The following is an 18,265-nucleotide window of genomic DNA, read 5'->3' on the forward strand; positions in this document are numbered from 1 at the left end:
ATGTAATATCGCTTGCTTCTGAACAAAATGATGCAGATGCTCAAGTGAATACGCTCTCTCCATAGTAACACACTAAAACACGGACAGTGAGTAAAGAATTTACAATATTGTATTACAGTAGTGTCTCACTAATATTTCAGATCAGGTTTACACAACAAGTGTAGTTTTCATATTTGTTGATGCATGTTTAAATGAATACGAGGTTTAATTTTTGCACTCTCCCCCATTAAAATGCCTTTCACTAATATTCAAGGTCATTTTAATCAGAGTACAATAATAAATGACAAAATACTGACTGAATTTAAAGGATAGTTTTTGTCTTCTGATTTAAAAAAAAAAGGCTAACAGTGTGAAAATGAACACTGGAACTGGCCTGAGAGCCGAGGATAAATCTTCTGATTTTATCACTTCTGCACTTTAGTTTTAAAATATATGCAGTGTTAAAACAGCCAGGTTTGTTCAATAAACAATATTATAACATGGAACCGTTTAGTTTGTATTTGTTGCGCCCTCTTGTGGACTGTTGATTTAAAAATCTGGTGTTCACTAGTATTATCCACTAACTGAAATAATGTCTTTAGAATTCGCATATAATTCAAATTATAAATATTTAAGTGAAAGTTATAATCAGTGGCATAAAATATCGTTATCTAAATTTCTGGGACAATAAATTGTCCAACAAAAGTAGTTATCATGACAGGCACACAAACTAAAAGCAATGGGCATAAAGTTTACATTCATTTTTTTTTAAAAATGACATGAAGGAGGCAATATTTGGGCTTTTTGATTTATTTATTTGTTATAAACAAAGTGGTGGTCCTCTACTTGCCAGGGAGGATAACGCCATCATACTGAAAAACAAGGAGAAAGAACAGTCGGACCAAAAATGAAAACATACAGCAATTTCCCCAAACATGTGTAAAGAAACATTAATGGGTAACAAAGTAATCCCCCCCCCCAAAAAAACACACCTTTTGCTGGAACCAGCGCATGGCTTCCTCCTTGCGGATGCGGTGCTTGAAGCCAATGCGTCCCCTTTTCCTTTTCTTATCAGCGATGCTGAAGCCGGGTCTGCCCAGAACCTTCAAATCACAAGGCACAAAGTCAATCAAGAGCTTTCTATCAGATTTGCTAGTTATACAGAAACCCCTCAATACAGAGCTGCAAATCTCAACAGAGGACTTTACAGAACAGTCCGTACAGGATTTCGCAGTTTTTTGTTGATTATTGCAGCCAAAAATACTCTTTCTAAATTAGCGATGCAACATGCAGAGTTATTGTGCTATTCTTTTGCGGAAAACTACTTGAATTTGCAAAACTGTAATTGCACAAATTGTTTTGCACATTCTTATGCAGTGATGTTTGTTGGTAAATGAGACCTGAATGACGTTGTGATGATGGCCCAAATCCACGGAAAATCTGCAAATATTGCCGAGTGCTTGATTTTGCGTTAATTTATGTGATTGCAAAATCCCGGAGGGACTGACAAAACACGTGAGCCTTTGATAGCATATTACTCCCATGATGCTCACAAGGAAACAGTGGAAAGGATCATTATGAGGAAATATTTTATGCGTTGAAGAATCAAAGTATAAAAATATGGGGGGGAGGAAAAAAAACAAAGAAGAAAAACCTCACCACATAGAAGTCCAAGCCATAGATGCCAATGCTGGGATCGTACTTGATGCCCAGATCGATGTGCTCCTGGATGCCAAAGCCGAAGTTGCCACTGTCTGAGAAGTTGTTCTTCCTTAACTCGTACTCACGCACCTGGATACAGCAGGTAATAAAAAGACGATTAACTTATGTTCACCAGCTGTTATTTAAAGGCAACGGTGTCAAACCCGGTAATAAGTCACAAAACACATAACCCAATAAGTTTAGTCCACATCAACTCGTAAATGGGTTCACTTATCTGAAAACTAATCCATTTGTGCATTCAGAATGTAAACAGCCAACAAAACAGATGAACAGATGGGGGGGTTAGGGTTAGACAAATTATGCTCTTAACATAACTGGAACTGAAAAGGGTTTAGGGGATTTTAAGGGGACAAGTGTAAAGTTGCAGTATCTCGTTTCATCACTAGCTTCAAGAGGCAGTACTGCAAAGACCTAAAATTGCAGGGATTTTAACAGTTAAAAGTGTATACATGCTAGTAACTGGGATCCTGGAGGAACCAGTTTAAAAAATAAACATATAAAATAATAATTTTAAAAAGTTACACATTTACTCTTAGGCAGGTGCAAGTTGTCAGAAGTTAAGACTGTGGGATTAAGAAATGGTGCATAGCAGATGTACCCATGTCTCAGCCCATAACCTCAATTCTTGTTTTATACTGTTAATACTTGAAGGAACTGAACTGATAATTTCATTTGCAAATGTGTGAGTTTTCTCTCGTACTGCACAACAAGCATACTTGACAACATCTGCCAAAATTAGTGTCCTGTATCGAGTCCCCATTGACAGACGAATGACAAGTTACAGGATAAAACTAAACAAATGAACAGAAAAAACAATGAATGCGCATGCTTCCAGGCAGGAAAATTGCAAGATACAAGTACATGATTAACAAACACCGATTTTGGATCAATACGTCAACAGGAAAAGAGCTGAGATTTTGAAAGAGGGTTCATTATTAGTGCTGGACAGCAGTTAGTTTTCTAACAAAAGAAATGAATATGTCGGCACGATTATATTTGGGTCTACAACACCGATTTCAAACGTTTAATCATACACCTTCAGATCAAAAGGTTTTCAGGATCATGAGAAACATTTCAGTCAAGTGTCTCTAAACATTTAGTGTATATCAGCGTTCTGGTTTGCATTCAACTTTCTCTCAATTTTTATTAACAAGGTATGATTTTGAGTGCACTCTGCTTCATTATTGACAGGCCAAAAGCCTGTCAAACGCTAGGACACATTTTAAAAAACACACAGTAAGCTAAAAACCCATTTCATGAATTGTGTCAGTCCAAAGAAAATCTACTCACAAACAGCAGTTTTTTAAAATCCAATCAAGTGGCTCCACAATAAATATTCTATTCACTTGTACACCACTAGAGTTTAATTTTTGTGTTTATGACTAAATCTTGACTCCAGTCAAGTGGCGGGACCCTATTTGGGCTCACAACTGGGGTGGTGTGTAATCGTGATCAATGTAACCTTTTCACAAAATTGCATGCGACTATGGCACATTAACAACTAGTCAAACCAGGTACAGAACTAAATCAGATATTAACGCTTAACCAAAACGGTAAAAAGACCAGCAGAACGAATCTCACCTTCAATCCCTTCTCCAGGATCTCCTCAGCCTTGGCACCACGAACAGTGCAGTGGACTGCGATCTTTTCATTCCTACGGATACCGAAGGATCTTACAGTGTAGCGGGCTAGGAGAGAAATCGTTTTCAAAATATACAGTGAATACCACCTTAAGGCAAGATGAACAACAATGTTCTGAAAGTGCATAAGTAATAGAGGTTACCTTTGGAGAAGACAGGAGTCTGGCCTGTGAGCTGCTCCAGCACCTTGGCAGCACGGGTCAGTCTGTCACCACTCTCACCAACACAGATGTTCAGGCACAGTTTGCGAATACGCAACTCCCTCATGGGGTTCTCCTTCTTCTCACCCTGGTCCTGCAAATAAATCAAACTGGGTTAAAAGCAAATATCTGGCAGTTTCAATACAGTATGCACACGCTGCCATTATTTACCACTCTGCAGCTGTCTATCTTGCTGTACTTCATGATGTACTTTACTGGTCAACGTATAGCCAGGACTAGAAAAAAACAATCCTCTTTTGATATCGAAATGTGGAAGAACTACCAAGTTTTAAACACACAAACATTTACAATTCATCTAGCTCCCACACTAAGCATGCCCGGACATATCCACGACTTACAATTTACCGGCTCCAACCATATAAACTAACCGGTCTTTTATGAAGAGGGTACACCCCAACTACAACAACAAAACAAAACCTCTAGAAACGGATCAGTTTAAAAATGAATAACTGTTCAGTTCTGTACCATTTTCACCGATACAAGTATTGAGCCCCAGCCCTCAGCTTGTGCCACTCGTTCAGCTGGAGCACTAGCTAACTGCTAAGCTAACTGCTATATATTTCTTTATCGTTCACCTTACACCACTTCCGTATCAAATACAACCATATTATCGTAGATCTGATAAAACTACTACTCCGCGTATCATAGATGTCCCTAAAATACCACGGGAACAATGCGATGTTTTCAGATTTCAACTGTACACCATTTTCATTAATGTCTCATATGCACTCACCGCCATGTTGGATCACTAGAAGAGGACGTTACGCTTCCGGCGCAGAGAATTTATAGGAGCGTGTTCACCTAATAAGAAGCCGGACAAAACACACTGGTCGCGGTAAATCGTTCCTATATTATTGCCGTAGATAAAGATTACTGTATTTAATATAGGCCATAATGTTTTTTTTTTGTTTGTTTTGCTTTGTTTTGTTTTCATAAACGTCAAACTGCTCTCAGTGTACAAGAATGCGATCCCTCCTGGAATAAAGTTGGCTTGACGTTGATCATTCATCCACAATGCCCTAGTGGATATAACATTGAACATGAAAAAATATGTAACATTAATTAACTTTGAATCCACTATCTTTTATAAACTACTGAACTATGATTAGTATTCTCGGGAGAATGCATTTTAACTTCATTGTGGTATAACCATATTTAGACTGTAAAAGGCTGCAATTCTTAAAACAGTAATTTATTAAACTGTTTGCCATTATGAAATGGGAAGAATGACATTTAGTTATATTTAGTTAATTTAGTTCTTTTTAAAATCACCTTTATAAATGTTAATGTTATCATTACTATCATTTTTCTAACATGGTATCATGTCAATTCATAATTGTTAGTAGAGATTATATTTTATCTTGTCTTTTAAATGCATGATTTAATGGTTGATTTAATGGTTACATGTATGAATTTAATTTAATTAGGCTTCGTAGTATAAACATAAGGTGTTTAATGTTATTTATTTGTAATGGATGCTGTAGGTCTTCTCTGTCAAATATATTAGTATCTTTAAGGCATTGGTAGCAAACACCTTACAAAAAATAAGAAAGTGGTTTTATTTTTATACTGCAGTTATTACTGTCTCCAGTATTGAAGTTTACATTTATGGTGACACAGAATATTATAATCATAATTACAACATTAATAATGCATGTAGTTTTACAGTAAATAGTTTGGTGTAACCAAAGAATTGACTCAGAATGCATAATTTCATGTCAAATGAATATTAAACGAACTTATACTGATAGATGAACTGTTAGATTTCCATGTATCTCAGGAATCTCAGATTATGTCTTTTAGATCTTCCGTCATGCCTTTCAGCCTGTTTTACAATTACTTCCATTAACTTTCTGTGCTGCTATGAGCTAGAAAGTGTGGTTTTCCTCAGAGCGTTTCAGATCTGGGGAGTCTAAGATGAACACACACTGACACATGCATGCTCACAGAGACATCCAGTTTATTCATGCAAAACAAGAGTATTTATACACATAGATAAGAAGCAGTGTATGGACAGTTTCTACTGGTGCAGGTACCAGACAGATAGACAAAACACACAGCACACAGGGTCATACTACAAAATAAGTCTACATGTGTCAGCTATAATAAAGGATGGCGGTTGATCAGCTTATTTAAAGAGGTAATTAAATGAATACATTCATCATAGGTATTTGATAGCACAGAGACACACAAACAGAAACTATAACCCAGTATTCCCTGTATCTAAGGTGTCTTTATACAGTTCATAATATGAGAGTACATGATATAATAGAATTTCCTTTCATGAACAATTTCACATTTTCAGATTATTACCTTCAAAATAAACATCATTAATTTTCAGTGATCACTTTATTCTGCTCAGGGTCACGGTGGATCCAGAACCTATCCTGAGAGCCCTGGATGAGACACCAGTCCATTCAAACACACACACATTAGTGTTGTGTGTTTTTTGGACGGGGAGGAAACCCACACAGACACAGAGATAACACGTTCAGAAATTCCACACAGCTCAGGATCAAATCGGGAAGACTGGAGCTGTGAGGCGACAACACTACACACTGCTCCACTGTGCTGCCGTAATCTTAAAATACAATTTTAAAAACACTTGAAACAATTGGAATGGTATATTGATTAAAACATAACCCATGCCTAGTAAATGTGTTCATTTTAAGTTGTTTTCACTGTTTTAAAATTCTTATTTTATATGTATTTACACACAGTATTGGGATGTCATCTACAGTAAATATAGTTGTCAAGTTTTTACAAAAAGTGCATATATGATGCCGCAAAATATAACAGCATAAACCACATACAGCAAAATAGAATTCTGTCTAAAAGAGCTGCTTCTACATACCATAGTGTCACACTTTGTGACTGGTTCTGGGGAAATTTGCTGAGGCTGCAGACTACAGCAAAGTGCTGGACGAGGTTCTGGGACCTGCAAAAGAGGAAGCCCTGACTCCATTTGCTCCCGCAAAGCATTGCCCAGAAACATAAGACTACGCTTGGGGAAACTGGATGGAGAAAACAGATTGTGGTCTTGAACAAAGAAGTGGGGAAGCGAGCCATCATTTACAGCACGCTCGAAGTGCCAAAGAAGTTTCATAAAGCAGACTGAGAGCTGGCCAGGAGTCCACAGTGAGTCTTCAAATCTCTCACAGAGGTTGTAAAAGAAGACAGTTTTCCCATGGTAGGAGCAAAGAGGATCAAGCTCTTTGGGGTATTTCTGCTTCAGTCCCTCAAACAGGCACTTGAGGAGCCGCAAACACAGTTTTCTAATAATAGATGACAGTGGCCGTTAAAAATAACACAAAAAAGTAACTACATGTAAAAACTGTGCAAAATATATTATGTTACATGCTTATTCTTACCTGCAGCATTCCTTTGCTTTACTCTCACAGCACGTCTTTTTGTTCCCATGGAACCTGATCATCTCTTTTTCAATATGAGAGAAGGATATTCTCCAGCTCTCTGAAAATTAAAACACATTTCATCAGAAATCACACAGTCCCTAAGGTTAGCAGTTACTGTAATGGACTGGATATTTACTGCCACTCAAAGGCTTTTGAATATGTGATTTTAAAAAATGTTACATTTAATTACACTTATTGATTACCTACTATTGGTAATTAAATAAGGAAAAAATGAAACAAGTGTTCCATAAAAGACTTTGTATTTAAGCTATCCAGATAGGCCTTTTCCAGTAGAAGTTCATTTTACTGGAAACATTTCTCAGTTCACTTATAACTAGTTCTTACTGACTTTCAAATTTTAGAGTATAACTTGAACCGTTTTTAAAGTTTAACCAAAAATGTTCATAGAGGGTATTCAAACTCTTGACTGGCAGTGTAGTTCATGTCTCATAATTAAGACCTTTTTCAATACTAAGAGGTATTCAAACTCTTGACTGGTAGTGTAGTTCATGTCTCATAATTAAGACCTTTTTCAATACTAGTGAGGTTTCGTGCTTTGGGTCTCTTAGGGACAAAGTAAACAGGCTGTCCAGTAATTTTGCGCCGAGCATTCTTCCCAAGCCAGTTGTCCACATCCGGGCCGGCTCGTGCAGCTTCTGGCCAGCCTTGTGGCACATCGAGGGCAGGAACAATATCCACAGACAGTATTTCTGCCCCCTCATTTTCCTCCAGGAATGCCAGTGTCACAGCTGGAGAATTTACTTTTTTCCTGCACACCACCCATCGACCTTCACCAGCAGGCACTGAAGCATAAACCAAAAAGCTGGAGTTTAGGAATTTACATCTACATTTCTGTAATGATGCAGGAAATGGAATGACCAAATAAATGAACACACAGGGAATCAGGGATTTTAAAATGGTTGTCAAATTTTAAAATTTGATACATGTTCACATGCATTACAAATATATACTCACAGAACACTGTTTTAGGAACACCTAGACAGGTACTAATTCATGCAATTGTCAAATAGCCAATCGTGTGGCCGCAGAGCAATGCATAAAATCATGCAGATACGGGCCAACAGCTTTGGGTGATGTTCACATTAACCATCAGAATGAGGCAAAAATGTGATTGTTGGTGTAAGACGGTTGGTTTGAGTATTTCTATAACTGCTGATCTCCAAGGATTTTCACACACAACATTCCTGAGAGTTTATTCAGAATGGTGCAATAAAGAAAAAACATTCAGTGAACAGCAGTTCTGCAGACGGAAACACCTTGTTGATGAGAAAGGACAACAGAGAATGGCCAGACTGATTCAAGCTGGCAGAAAGGCTATAGTAACTCAGATAACCCCAGAAAAGCATCTCAGAATGCACAACACATCAAACCTCGAGCTGGATGGGCTTCTACAGCAGAAGACCATGTTGGTTTCATTTCTGTCAGCCAAGAACAGAAATCTGAGGCTGCAGTGAGCACAGGCTCACCAAAACTGGACAGTAAAAGTCCGGAAAAATGTAGCCTGGTCTGATGAATCTCGATTTCTGCTGAGGCACACAGATGGTAGGATCAGAATTTGGCACCAACAGCATAAATCCATGGACCCAACCTGCATTGTGTCAACAGTCCAGGCTGGTGGAGGTGGTGTAATGGTGTGGGGAATGTTTTCTTGGCACACTTGAGGCCCATTAATACCAATCGATCATTGTTTGAATGCCACAGCCTATTTGAGTGTTGTTGCTGATTATGTACACCATGTGGCACATAGCCACAATTTACCATCTTCTAATGGCTATTTCCAGCATGATAATGCGCCATCACAAAACAAAAGTCTCAAAACTGGCCTTCCCAGCTTTGGAATGTGATAGAACGGGAGATTAGATTAGATTAGATTACAGCATGAAAGTGCACCTGAAAAATCAGCAGGAATTGTATGATGCAATCATATCAACATGGACCAAAACCTGAAAGGTAAGTTTCCAACATCTTGTGGAATCCATGCCACGAAGAATTGAGGCTACCCAGTATTAGTATAGTGTTCCTAATAAAGTGCTCAGTGAACATACATCTCAGTATAATTGTATAGTGAATCTTGAATACATAGGAAAGTCAGCATATTAAAGTACAGTTTACTGTACTGTGGTACCTGGGTGTCCCTAAACCTAAATAAGCTTCTATTTTTATTAAATAATTTTTCTTTTCCTGTGTGTTATTTACTTTCTGTGAATCACTGTATCACGAAACCTGTTCTTGCACAGACCACCAAATAAAACCACTCAATATGCTTTTGACATTATGGCCTGTACGTGACAATACTTAAGAATTCGTAACTATTAACGATTAGTGAGTGTCTTATAATAATTTCTACTGTTCTTTGTACTAACCTGAAAATTTAATTTCTAGAACAGAGATAGTAGTAAGGAAAGAAAAGCAATGACAAGATTTTACCTTTATGCGTTTTGATGAATTTATGAACCAAATGGTGCATTTCATTCATTATTTTGGAGGCTGAAATAATGAGTCCATCTTCCAAGAGGAATGCCCGTATTTCACCACGTGGAGGTCGGCAAAGGGAAATTGTATAGAAAAGTCCATTATATTTCTCTAGCGCTTTCCACACGATTCGGGGTGTTTTAAGTTTCAACATGATGTCAAACTCATTGGGTTTAATAATCTAAAACAAACCAGGAAAAAGTAAGTCTTGTAAGAAAAGGTCATTATTAATTCCACATGGTAAGATTTATGAGAGAAAAACTGAATTCCACTAAATATGGATTATAGTTAAATGTAATTAAATATAAGATTTTAAACCAACCATTATTTCCAACTGCCCTGTTCATTAATCCAGGTTTATAGGGCTGATTTTCCAAAGCTTATACTTAATATTTAAAAGACATCCCTGACAGTGCATTCACAAAAGACTCAGACCTAATAACATACTGCTAATGGGAAACTATACTCCTAAAATGACCCAAAATTACCTAAAATATCATATAAACCCATCAGACTGAACAACCAGGGTCAGTCTATGTTTTTTGTTTTTTTTTCAAGCTAAAATGGTCCCTTTAATCTCTTTCCTAGACTATACAAATCAGGTTTTTTCCCCAATAAGTATAATAAAACTGAATATTTTTTTAATTCAGTCAGAACACAGTTTCAATCATGTTGAACATGGTCAGTGTTTTTTTGTTTACCTTCACTAATTCATAGTAGCTTCCACTATTGAGAACAGAAATATCCCTAAAAAAAGGCTGCTCATCATTTTCCTTCAGGAACTTCATTAAATCCTTTCTCAGATTATTGACCAGTTTCACAGCATGATTTCGGTCAGCCTGGCGCAGGCGTAAGTCTCGGCCTTGCTGCCTGATCCAGCGGTCGAGTTCGGAAGGGATAGGTGAACCCTCCCTGACAATACCTTCTACTCCAGGGTTACCTTAAAGAGAGATAATTAATTTAGGGGATTGTTCTTTATTAATATTTACATTGCCAGTAAAAAAAACAAAACAAACAACATTTTTATTGCCATTATTATTGAATCTTCTGTAGTTTACCTACTGCCATTTTGGCAGTTAAATTAGGAATTTGTCCCATCAAATCCCTAGATCTCTGTCCTTAAGGAATTCTTCACTGTTCACTCTCTGATCCTAATGAGACTCTAAATGGGTGCTTTAAGTGTTAGTATGAACTGTAGGGCAAATATACAGTCTGCCATGTGCTACAAGTGCCTAATTAGAGTGATCCAAATTGACCTTTTCCAGTTTGCGATAAAATAAAAGTCACAAATATTTCCCAATTCACTTATACCTATATCTAACTTTGATTTTCTAGAGTATTTAAGTGGTTGAACCCATTTCTTGACATTTAACCAAAATGTTGTGTTCAAATAATTGTAGCTGGCAGTGCAAGTGATGTTAAATTCAAATGTACACTGTACACTTGCACAATAAATGATAAATGACTGATAAATTAGTAAAATAAATATAAATACTAGTGCTCATTAAACCTGAATCAGGTGCAAACAGTTGTGTGACATAAGTGTCATGATCATGTGATGTTCAGTGGCTGATGGGAGTTGTAGTCCAGTGCCATATTCGGTGCGACCATGACAAACAACTTAGGTTGGCAACAAATTACACAAGGCCATATCATAAAGAATGGCAAATGGATATTAAAACCCTGAAAAAACTATTCTAGCAATTATAAAACTTGTTTTATATAATTTTTATATCACAATTCTAATATACTTATGGAGCAGATCCAGCAGGACGTGGCAGAAACTCTCCAACACTAACCACCCACTTTTTTTTTCTTTTCTTTTTTTATACATAAAGAGTTGTGGTTGGTGTTATAAATACTGAGTCATCACATATCAACCTATACAACATATCCAACTCACAACTTCACATTTGATCCTACTGTAGGTGAACAAAGGATTTGACATCCAAGAATGTATGTGTACTATATAATGTGTAATTTCTGTGTTCATCTAAAAAAAAATTCCATATTCTCACCTGTAGGGCTGGGTAGCCTCTCCACAGGTGGGCTTCGCACCATGTTGAAGGATCAGTTAAAGCTATGAATTCAGACGATAGTGTTAGGAAATGAAGCCACTGACACCCTTGACAAATGATCATTATTATTATATCCACAACACTTCCAAGAATCTCTTAATAGCCTATGCAACAAATTAAATTACACATTGATTTTATATATGATAAATCATTGCTACAATAATTTCTTACCTATGTCATGACTTCAGTTCTATAAGGCTCTATCTGGCATTTTGGTCTTAATTGGTTAAACAATTTAAACTTTGCCACTGTGGGCTAATTTATTCTTCTGTTGTGTTATTTTGTTTTTGGTGTAATATTTGAAAATAATGACAAGTTCTGTCCCCAAACTCCCAGATAAACCTGGTTTTATGATGTTTTATCTGAAACCCAGTCAACATCCAATATAAACATGGGATGAACACAACATAGACAGCCTTGACAAATTAATATCCACATTTTATTTACACTCTGAGAGGAAAGAACAGACTTAAAGCTTTAGTGAGCTGGAGGAGTAACTTTTAGATGTAGATGTTCTATATACAGCCCCCTCTGAATGTATTGGAACAGCAAGGCCAAATCTATTGTTTTCAATATATAAATATGTCCACAGGATGATATGTGAACAGGATGATCAGTATAAATTATTATTATTTTGTTAAAAGATTTTTTTTCCATTTATTACTGCCCTTCAGATGCTAAATAAGATAGTTACATGTCAAAGATGGACCGTTTAAAGTTTAATGTTTAAAGCTCTTCAGTACGACCCATTCTACTGCCTTGTCTAATGCTTATCTGTGGAGATTGCATGGCTATGTGATTAATTTTACAAACCTGTTTGTAAAATAGGTGTCACTGAAACACCCGAATACAAGAATTAGGAGGCGTGTCAACATAGTTTTGGCCATGTAGCGTACCTTGTATTTTAGATCTTAGACAATACACTTCAAAAAAGATAACTTATTGAAAAGCCTACATGATCACCATGTGGTCTTAATACAGTCAAAATGATTTCTCTGTTGAATATATTACCATTTGTTAGTTATATAAAGAAATTAAGAGGTGGCTTAATATGAATTAGCCAGATATAGACTAAAACATTACTTGCAGAATTGTCAATTGCAGAATAATACGGTTCTAACTGTATTCAACTAGTGTTCAAAAAATGACTTTCTAAACATCTTAGAATTTTGCTCATGTACAATTTAAGTAACCTTAAACTATAAGTCTTGTGAGCTATAAGTGTAAATTTGGTTAATTCAGATGTTTGCTGGTTCAAATGTAAAAATATTGATGTCCCATATCTCAAAACGGCTCTTCACCCAGACAGAACCATATAACACTACGGTCAACGTGTAAACTTACAGAAGGTAACATGAATACAGACTTACATGAGATCCTAGCCTGAAGAAAAATACTTGTTGGTCTACAGCTCGAGCTTTTCTCCACAAACACAACGCTGAGTGAAAAGATACTTGTGAGCGTGTTGCTGCAAGCACAGCACTTTTAGTCTTTCATTGCGCTGAAAATGAAGTTTTCCAGGTAGGCATACCGGAACCAAGAGCTGCTAAATAGGAGGAGTAATGCATAATAAATCACCACAGTTTCAGTTTCCTTTCACTTCAAACGCCACTTAACTCCCGGACTGTATTACGTTAAATCACACAGTTTCTAAATCCTTGAGACAGGAAGCTGGAAATTATTAATCATACACTTCACACCTATGATCCCTAACACACTTTCTATAAATACTTATTTCCTGCACATAGCTGTCAGACTAGATTGGCTTCTAGTTCAAAGGACAAATTTTTGTTATACACTTCGGATGTTCTCCTGTAGAGCATTCAATATCCACAGGGCTGGAAAACCAAACCAATCAGAACCTGTATTCCCATTTAACGTTATTTATTGGGAACATCAGTTAATGGAAATTTAAATAAGTGATTTACCCTCTGTGACCAGGAAGTTCATGTATTACTGGCAAGCCCAACCCTGCACAATAATTCAAGCAGGTATACTGGAAATGAGTGTGGTAAGCCACTTTTTACTTTCTTTTTTTTTCTTCCCTCAAATAAGAGTATATTATATTATACAATATTGTCCATACTTTCTCTTATGTCTATAATTTAAAAACAATATATAAACTTACACTCTTAGTTAACTTACTTATTAAATGTAACTGCATTAATGTAAATAATTTAAAATGGTGTTGTGCATAAATAAACACAAATAGCAACTTTCATTTTCATTACGTTCACCAATAGCATGTAGAAGTTTATACGTAAAAGCTAGCTAAGTTTAAAGATTAAACTTTAAAGAAGTCTAAAATGTTCAGTACTTCAAAACACACTTAACTAAACAATGGAAGAGATGCACTGAGTGATGCTTTGACACAAGCAGAAAGACCAAAACCAATTCCTTATTAGTAATCTTTTTTTATTTTTGTAATCATTTTCTCCTAAGGTGCTTTAAAAAAGATAATCTCCTTCTTTCCTGCGAAAGCTTTTGCGATGGGTTTTTATCAGCATTAACCAGTCCTTAAGATACAAGTTCAGGTTCTGAGACATTGCAGGATGGGACGCTCTACACATGCCTTGGGTGTCTAATGGACGGATTCATTTGCTTTTTGCGGCCTTCTGAGCAGACTTGGTCACCTTGCCAGTTGTAGAGGCTTTCTTGTCAACAGCTTTGATGACACCAACAGCAACGGTCTGCCTCATATCACGCACAGCAAAACGACCTGAAACAAATAGTTCAAATGAGTCGAGATGGCAGTGATTTGTGAATAACAAGCGTCCTCAATTAAACTACTTACCCAGTGGTGGGTACTGAGAAAAGCTCTCCACACACATAGGTTTTCCAGGGATCATAAGGATGATGGCAGCATCTCCAGATTTCAGGTTCTTGGGGTTGTCTTCAAGCTTCTTGCCAGAACGACGGTCAATCTTCTCCTTAAGCTCCGCAAACTTGCAGGCAATGTGAGCAGTGTGACAGTCCAGCACGGGAGCGTAGCCCTGAGAGATCTGACCAGGGTGGTTCAGGATGATGACCTGAAAGAAAAAAGAAAGAACAGTGTAAAGGATTTTTTAAAACCCACAATATAGATTTTATTCAGTAGATTATGGTAAATTATGTAGTAAATATTAAGAACGTGAAAGAGGTACATCATGCAGATTTCATACAGTCAGCAATAAGTTACGGTGACTTCTCATTTTTAACCAGTAAGAGTGCATCAGATGACATGAGAAGTATCCATATGCAGGAAAGTGAGAGGAGACACCTACTCATTGAAGAGTTATCTTCCCTTTTACTATTACACTTATGGAATTAGAGCACAAGAAAAGTACTAATCATGTCAAACTATTTTATATATATTAAATTCTTAACAGTATTCCTGATGAAGCATTGCACACTCTTGTCATCAACCAGCTTCATGAGGGAGCTTCACCCAATAGGCTTTTCTTAAAATTCCCAAATGGGCCCAGCATTTACTGGCGGCTTCTATACAGTTCTAAGTAAAACCTTTTGTTTTATGTAAAAACTACTTATTAGAAATACATCCAAATTTAAAAATAAAGTTATACTTGCCCATTACCGTTACTATTTGTACTTCTCTTAGAAACAAATTTCAACTATAAGCCTTTATCAAAATGTCTTTAAGACAATTATACTCAATCTAGTGTCCAAATTTTTACTAGAAGTTTCTAACATATTTGATCATGTCCAACCTGAGCTGTGAAGTTGCCAGCCTGCTGGGGTGGGTCGTTCTTGCTGTCTCCAGCCACGTTACCACGACGGATGTCCTTCACTGACACGTTCTTCACGTTGAAGCCAACATTGTCACCAGGCAAAGCCTCAGCCAAAGACTCATGGTGCATCTCAACAGACTTGACCTCAGTGGTCAAGTTGACAGGGGCAAAGGTCACAACCATGCCAGGCTTAAGCATACCAGTCTCGACACGGCCCACAGGTACAGTTCCAATACCTGAGAGAGAAGCAAGAAATTTTTTTATATGAATATATTAAAAAATTACATATATGTATGTATTAATTAATTTGTTTGTTTGCTTCATGTATAAAATGCAGATAGATTTTCACCTCCAATCTTGTAGACGTCCTGCAGGGGCAGACGGAGAGGCTTGTCAGTGGGGCGGGAGGGGGGCAGGATGGAGTCCAAGGCCTCCAAGAGAGTCGTTCCGTTGGCAGCACCTTCTTTACGTTCAATCTTCCATCCCTTGAACCATGTCATCTACAGACGGTAGACATTTTTTTTACTGTTACACTTTCATTGTTTTGGTTCTGGTAGTTTTCTATTAGGATTAGTAAAAAAATTGCCAAAAGTTTTAGGTACTAATTCTCAGCATGCTGACTTTACTTTACTTATGTTATGTCTCTTTTATTGTATGTACTGTATACATTAAAGGTGATTAATACAAATGTATTATGCTCTCACGTTTGTGCTGGGCTCCAGCATGTTGTCTCCATGCCACCCAGAAATTGGGACGAAGGCAACGGCAGCAGGGTTGTAGCCAATCTTCTTGATGTAAGCGCCGACTTCCTTGGTGATCTCTTCAAAGCGAGCCTGGCTGTATGGGGGTTCGGTGGAGTCCATCTTGTTGACTCCAACGATAAGCTGCTTCACTCCCAGGGTGAAGGCCAGGAGGGCATGCTCACGGGTCTGTCCATTCTTGGAGATACCAGCCTCAAACTCACCCACACCGGCAGCAACGATCAGCACAGCACAATCGGCCTGTCACAAAAATATTTAAAACCAAAAATTAGTATACACTGGCTTGCATTTTCCCTATTACAATATAGACTAAAAATAATTATATTATTCACTGTAGGGATTTTTTACGTTGCTTAAAAAAAAGCACATGCCTGTGAGGTACCAGTGATCATATTCTTAATGAAGTCTCTGTGTCCTGGGGCATCGATGATGGTGATATAGTACTTGCTGGTCTCAAACTTCCAAAGAGAGATATCAATGGTGATACCACGCTCACGCTCGGCCTTCAGTTTGTCCAGCACCCAGGCGTACTTGAAGGAGCCTTTGCCCATCTAGTCGTAGAGAATTTATAATGTTCCAATCATATAATACAATTTAAAAATGTTAGAATTAATTTTGACTGGCATATCATCAGTTTTGCTACAACAATAAGGAAGATTATAAAGAAATACATTAATTAATATTAACCATTCACTGTCTAACTAATAATAATGAAACCATACACTGTATAAATAATAATAATGAAACCACACACTGTGCAACTGATAATAATGAAACCATACACTGTATAAATAATAATAATGAAACCACACACTGTGTAACTGATAATAATGAAACCATACATTGTGTAACTGATAATGAACGACTTGGTTATGTCTGAAATATTTCAGTAACTATAACTGAACAGTAGGCGGCGCTCTTACTGCACCGCTTTACTACCACAGGCGCCAGAGAGGCACACCCATAAAAAGACAAGCAGCATGCTTTTCCAATGTATTCACGGTTTATTCATAGCATCAGTGAATGTCCGTGTGCAACCGCACCTCAGCTGCTTCCTTCTCAAATTTCTCAATGGTTCTCTTGTCGATTCCTCCGCATTTGTAGATCAGGTGGCCGGTGGTGGTGGATTTACCGGAGTCGACATGGCCAATAACCACGATGTTGATGTGGGTCTTTTCTTTACCCATAGTGGCGATTTACTGTGGAGAAACACGGGCATTATTAGTTGAATCGCGTGTGGTATTACATGACACGACTCCCTTGGAGCTGTCAAAATAGACTAAGCAGATGAGCTTCATTTTCACGGAAAAGTAATAAAAGTGTCACTTCTCGGGAAGTGCTTGTGTTCTTGACCCTAGCTAGGAGATACTATAAACTCTCGACTAAATATCGGTACTGTATAGAAATACAGGATATAAATCAACCCAGGTAGATCGAGTGGTCGTTTCTGCCGCTAATACACAGTCAAGTGAATGTTCTTTCGCCAGTGGACAAGGAGAAAAGGCGTCCATTAGAGAACACGGAATGAAACCGTTGGAGTGTACCAACAGAGGACACTGCTGCTTATTTAAGTTCGGATTTCCGGTCAAGGTTTTTTCCACCGGTACAGGCAAATTTCCACTTCTACACGTTAATTTATAGCTTAAATCCGGTATTAAGTATATAGACAGCGAGTGAACAGGTTGTTTAATAACCCCTCCCGTGTACAAGTGTGTGATCAGAGGACGGTGACTCAGCCCGGCTCCCTCCTCCTCCTCCCTCCCGTCCTCCATGTTGAGCCGGCGGTGCTCGTGCGCGCCGGCCATGTTGTTTAAGGACCGCCAGAAACCTGACAACGCGCACGTCTCAATGACGATAGGGCGCCGAAAAAAAAACCGAAAAAAAACTAAGAGTTTTTTTTTTATTTAAATTAAAAATAAGAGAGCCTAGAGACCCTCTCAATTTAACGCGTACCCACTATCTAGATAACCGAGTAGTTTAAACTGATTTTTTCCCCACCAGGTCTGGTTCACTCAAGTAAAACTTGCAAAGATGTTTTAGTGCGCAAAAAAACTAGACAACCCCCCCCAAAAAAAACATTAATTGTAGCATTGTAACTTACCAAGTCCCAGCACTGCCTGAACACCCCAAAGTAAAGCCAGATAAAAAAAGGAACGAGTCACACTGACCACCCAAATTTATACTGCTTCAGTTGGGGAGGGTACCAAAGCATGTACACTTGATCCATGAT

General features: G+C 37.6%; 3 protein-coding genes across 5 annotated transcripts; all 3 read right to left on the reverse strand.

Moving 5' to 3' along the window:
* Positions 1-773: 773 nt before the first annotated feature.
* On the reverse strand, positions 774-4,333 carry rpl11 (ribosomal protein L11). 2 transcript variants are annotated; one of them, XM_053613180.1, is made up of 6 exons: positions 4,296-4,333; positions 3,485-3,635; positions 3,283-3,389; positions 1,639-1,770; positions 972-1,082; positions 774-851 (listed from the first exon to the last, which is right to left on the reverse strand). In XM_053613180.1, the coding sequence occupies exons 1-6, from the start codon at positions 4,299-4,301 to the stop codon at positions 822-824; spliced, it is 537 nt and encodes a 178-aa protein (XP_053469155.1). In that variant the 5' UTR covers positions 4,302-4,333; the 3' UTR covers positions 774-821. The 2 variants fall into 2 exon arrangements, with proteins under 2 accessions (XP_053469155.1, XP_053469154.1); XM_053613179.1 differs by lacking the exon at positions 4,296-4,333 and adding an exon at positions 3,713-3,760.
* A 1,043-nt stretch (positions 4,334-5,376) lies between these two features.
* Positions 5,377-13,848, reverse strand: LOC128600586 (cyclic GMP-AMP synthase). Of its 2 annotated transcripts, XM_053613176.1 has the most exons (8): positions 12,917-13,848; positions 11,487-11,548; positions 10,170-10,408; positions 9,424-9,649; positions 7,503-7,778; positions 6,934-7,033; positions 6,417-6,837; positions 5,377-6,143 (listed from the first exon to the last, which is right to left on the reverse strand). In XM_053613176.1, exons 2-8 carry the CDS (start codon positions 11,527-11,529, stop codon positions 6,114-6,116), a joined length of 1,335 nt encoding a protein of 444 aa, XP_053469151.1. In that variant the 5' UTR covers positions 11,530-11,548; positions 12,917-13,848; the 3' UTR covers positions 5,377-6,113. The 2 variants fall into 2 exon arrangements, with proteins under 2 accessions (XP_053469151.1, XP_053469150.1); XM_053613175.1 differs by having other exon boundaries at positions 5,380-6,837.
* A 92-nt stretch (positions 13,849-13,940) lies between these two features.
* Positions 13,941-18,249, reverse strand: eef1a1l2 (eukaryotic translation elongation factor 1 alpha 1, like 2). Its single transcript, XM_053613178.1, has 8 exons — positions 18,137-18,249; positions 17,079-17,234; positions 16,407-16,586; positions 15,979-16,275; positions 15,624-15,774; positions 15,254-15,510; positions 14,341-14,575; positions 13,941-14,265 (listed from the first exon to the last, which is right to left on the reverse strand). Exons 2-8 carry the CDS (start codon positions 17,220-17,222, stop codon positions 14,141-14,143), a joined length of 1,389 nt encoding a protein of 462 aa, XP_053469153.1. The 5' UTR covers positions 17,223-17,234; positions 18,137-18,249; the 3' UTR covers positions 13,941-14,140.
* Between the last annotated feature and the right edge of the window lie 16 nt (positions 18,250-18,265).

Source organism: Ictalurus furcatus, chromosome 24, assembly GCF_023375685.1.
Source record: "Ictalurus furcatus strain D&B chromosome 24, Billie_1.0, whole genome shotgun sequence".
Lineage (NCBI taxonomy): Eukaryota > Metazoa > Chordata > Actinopteri > Siluriformes > Ictaluridae > Ictalurus > Ictalurus furcatus.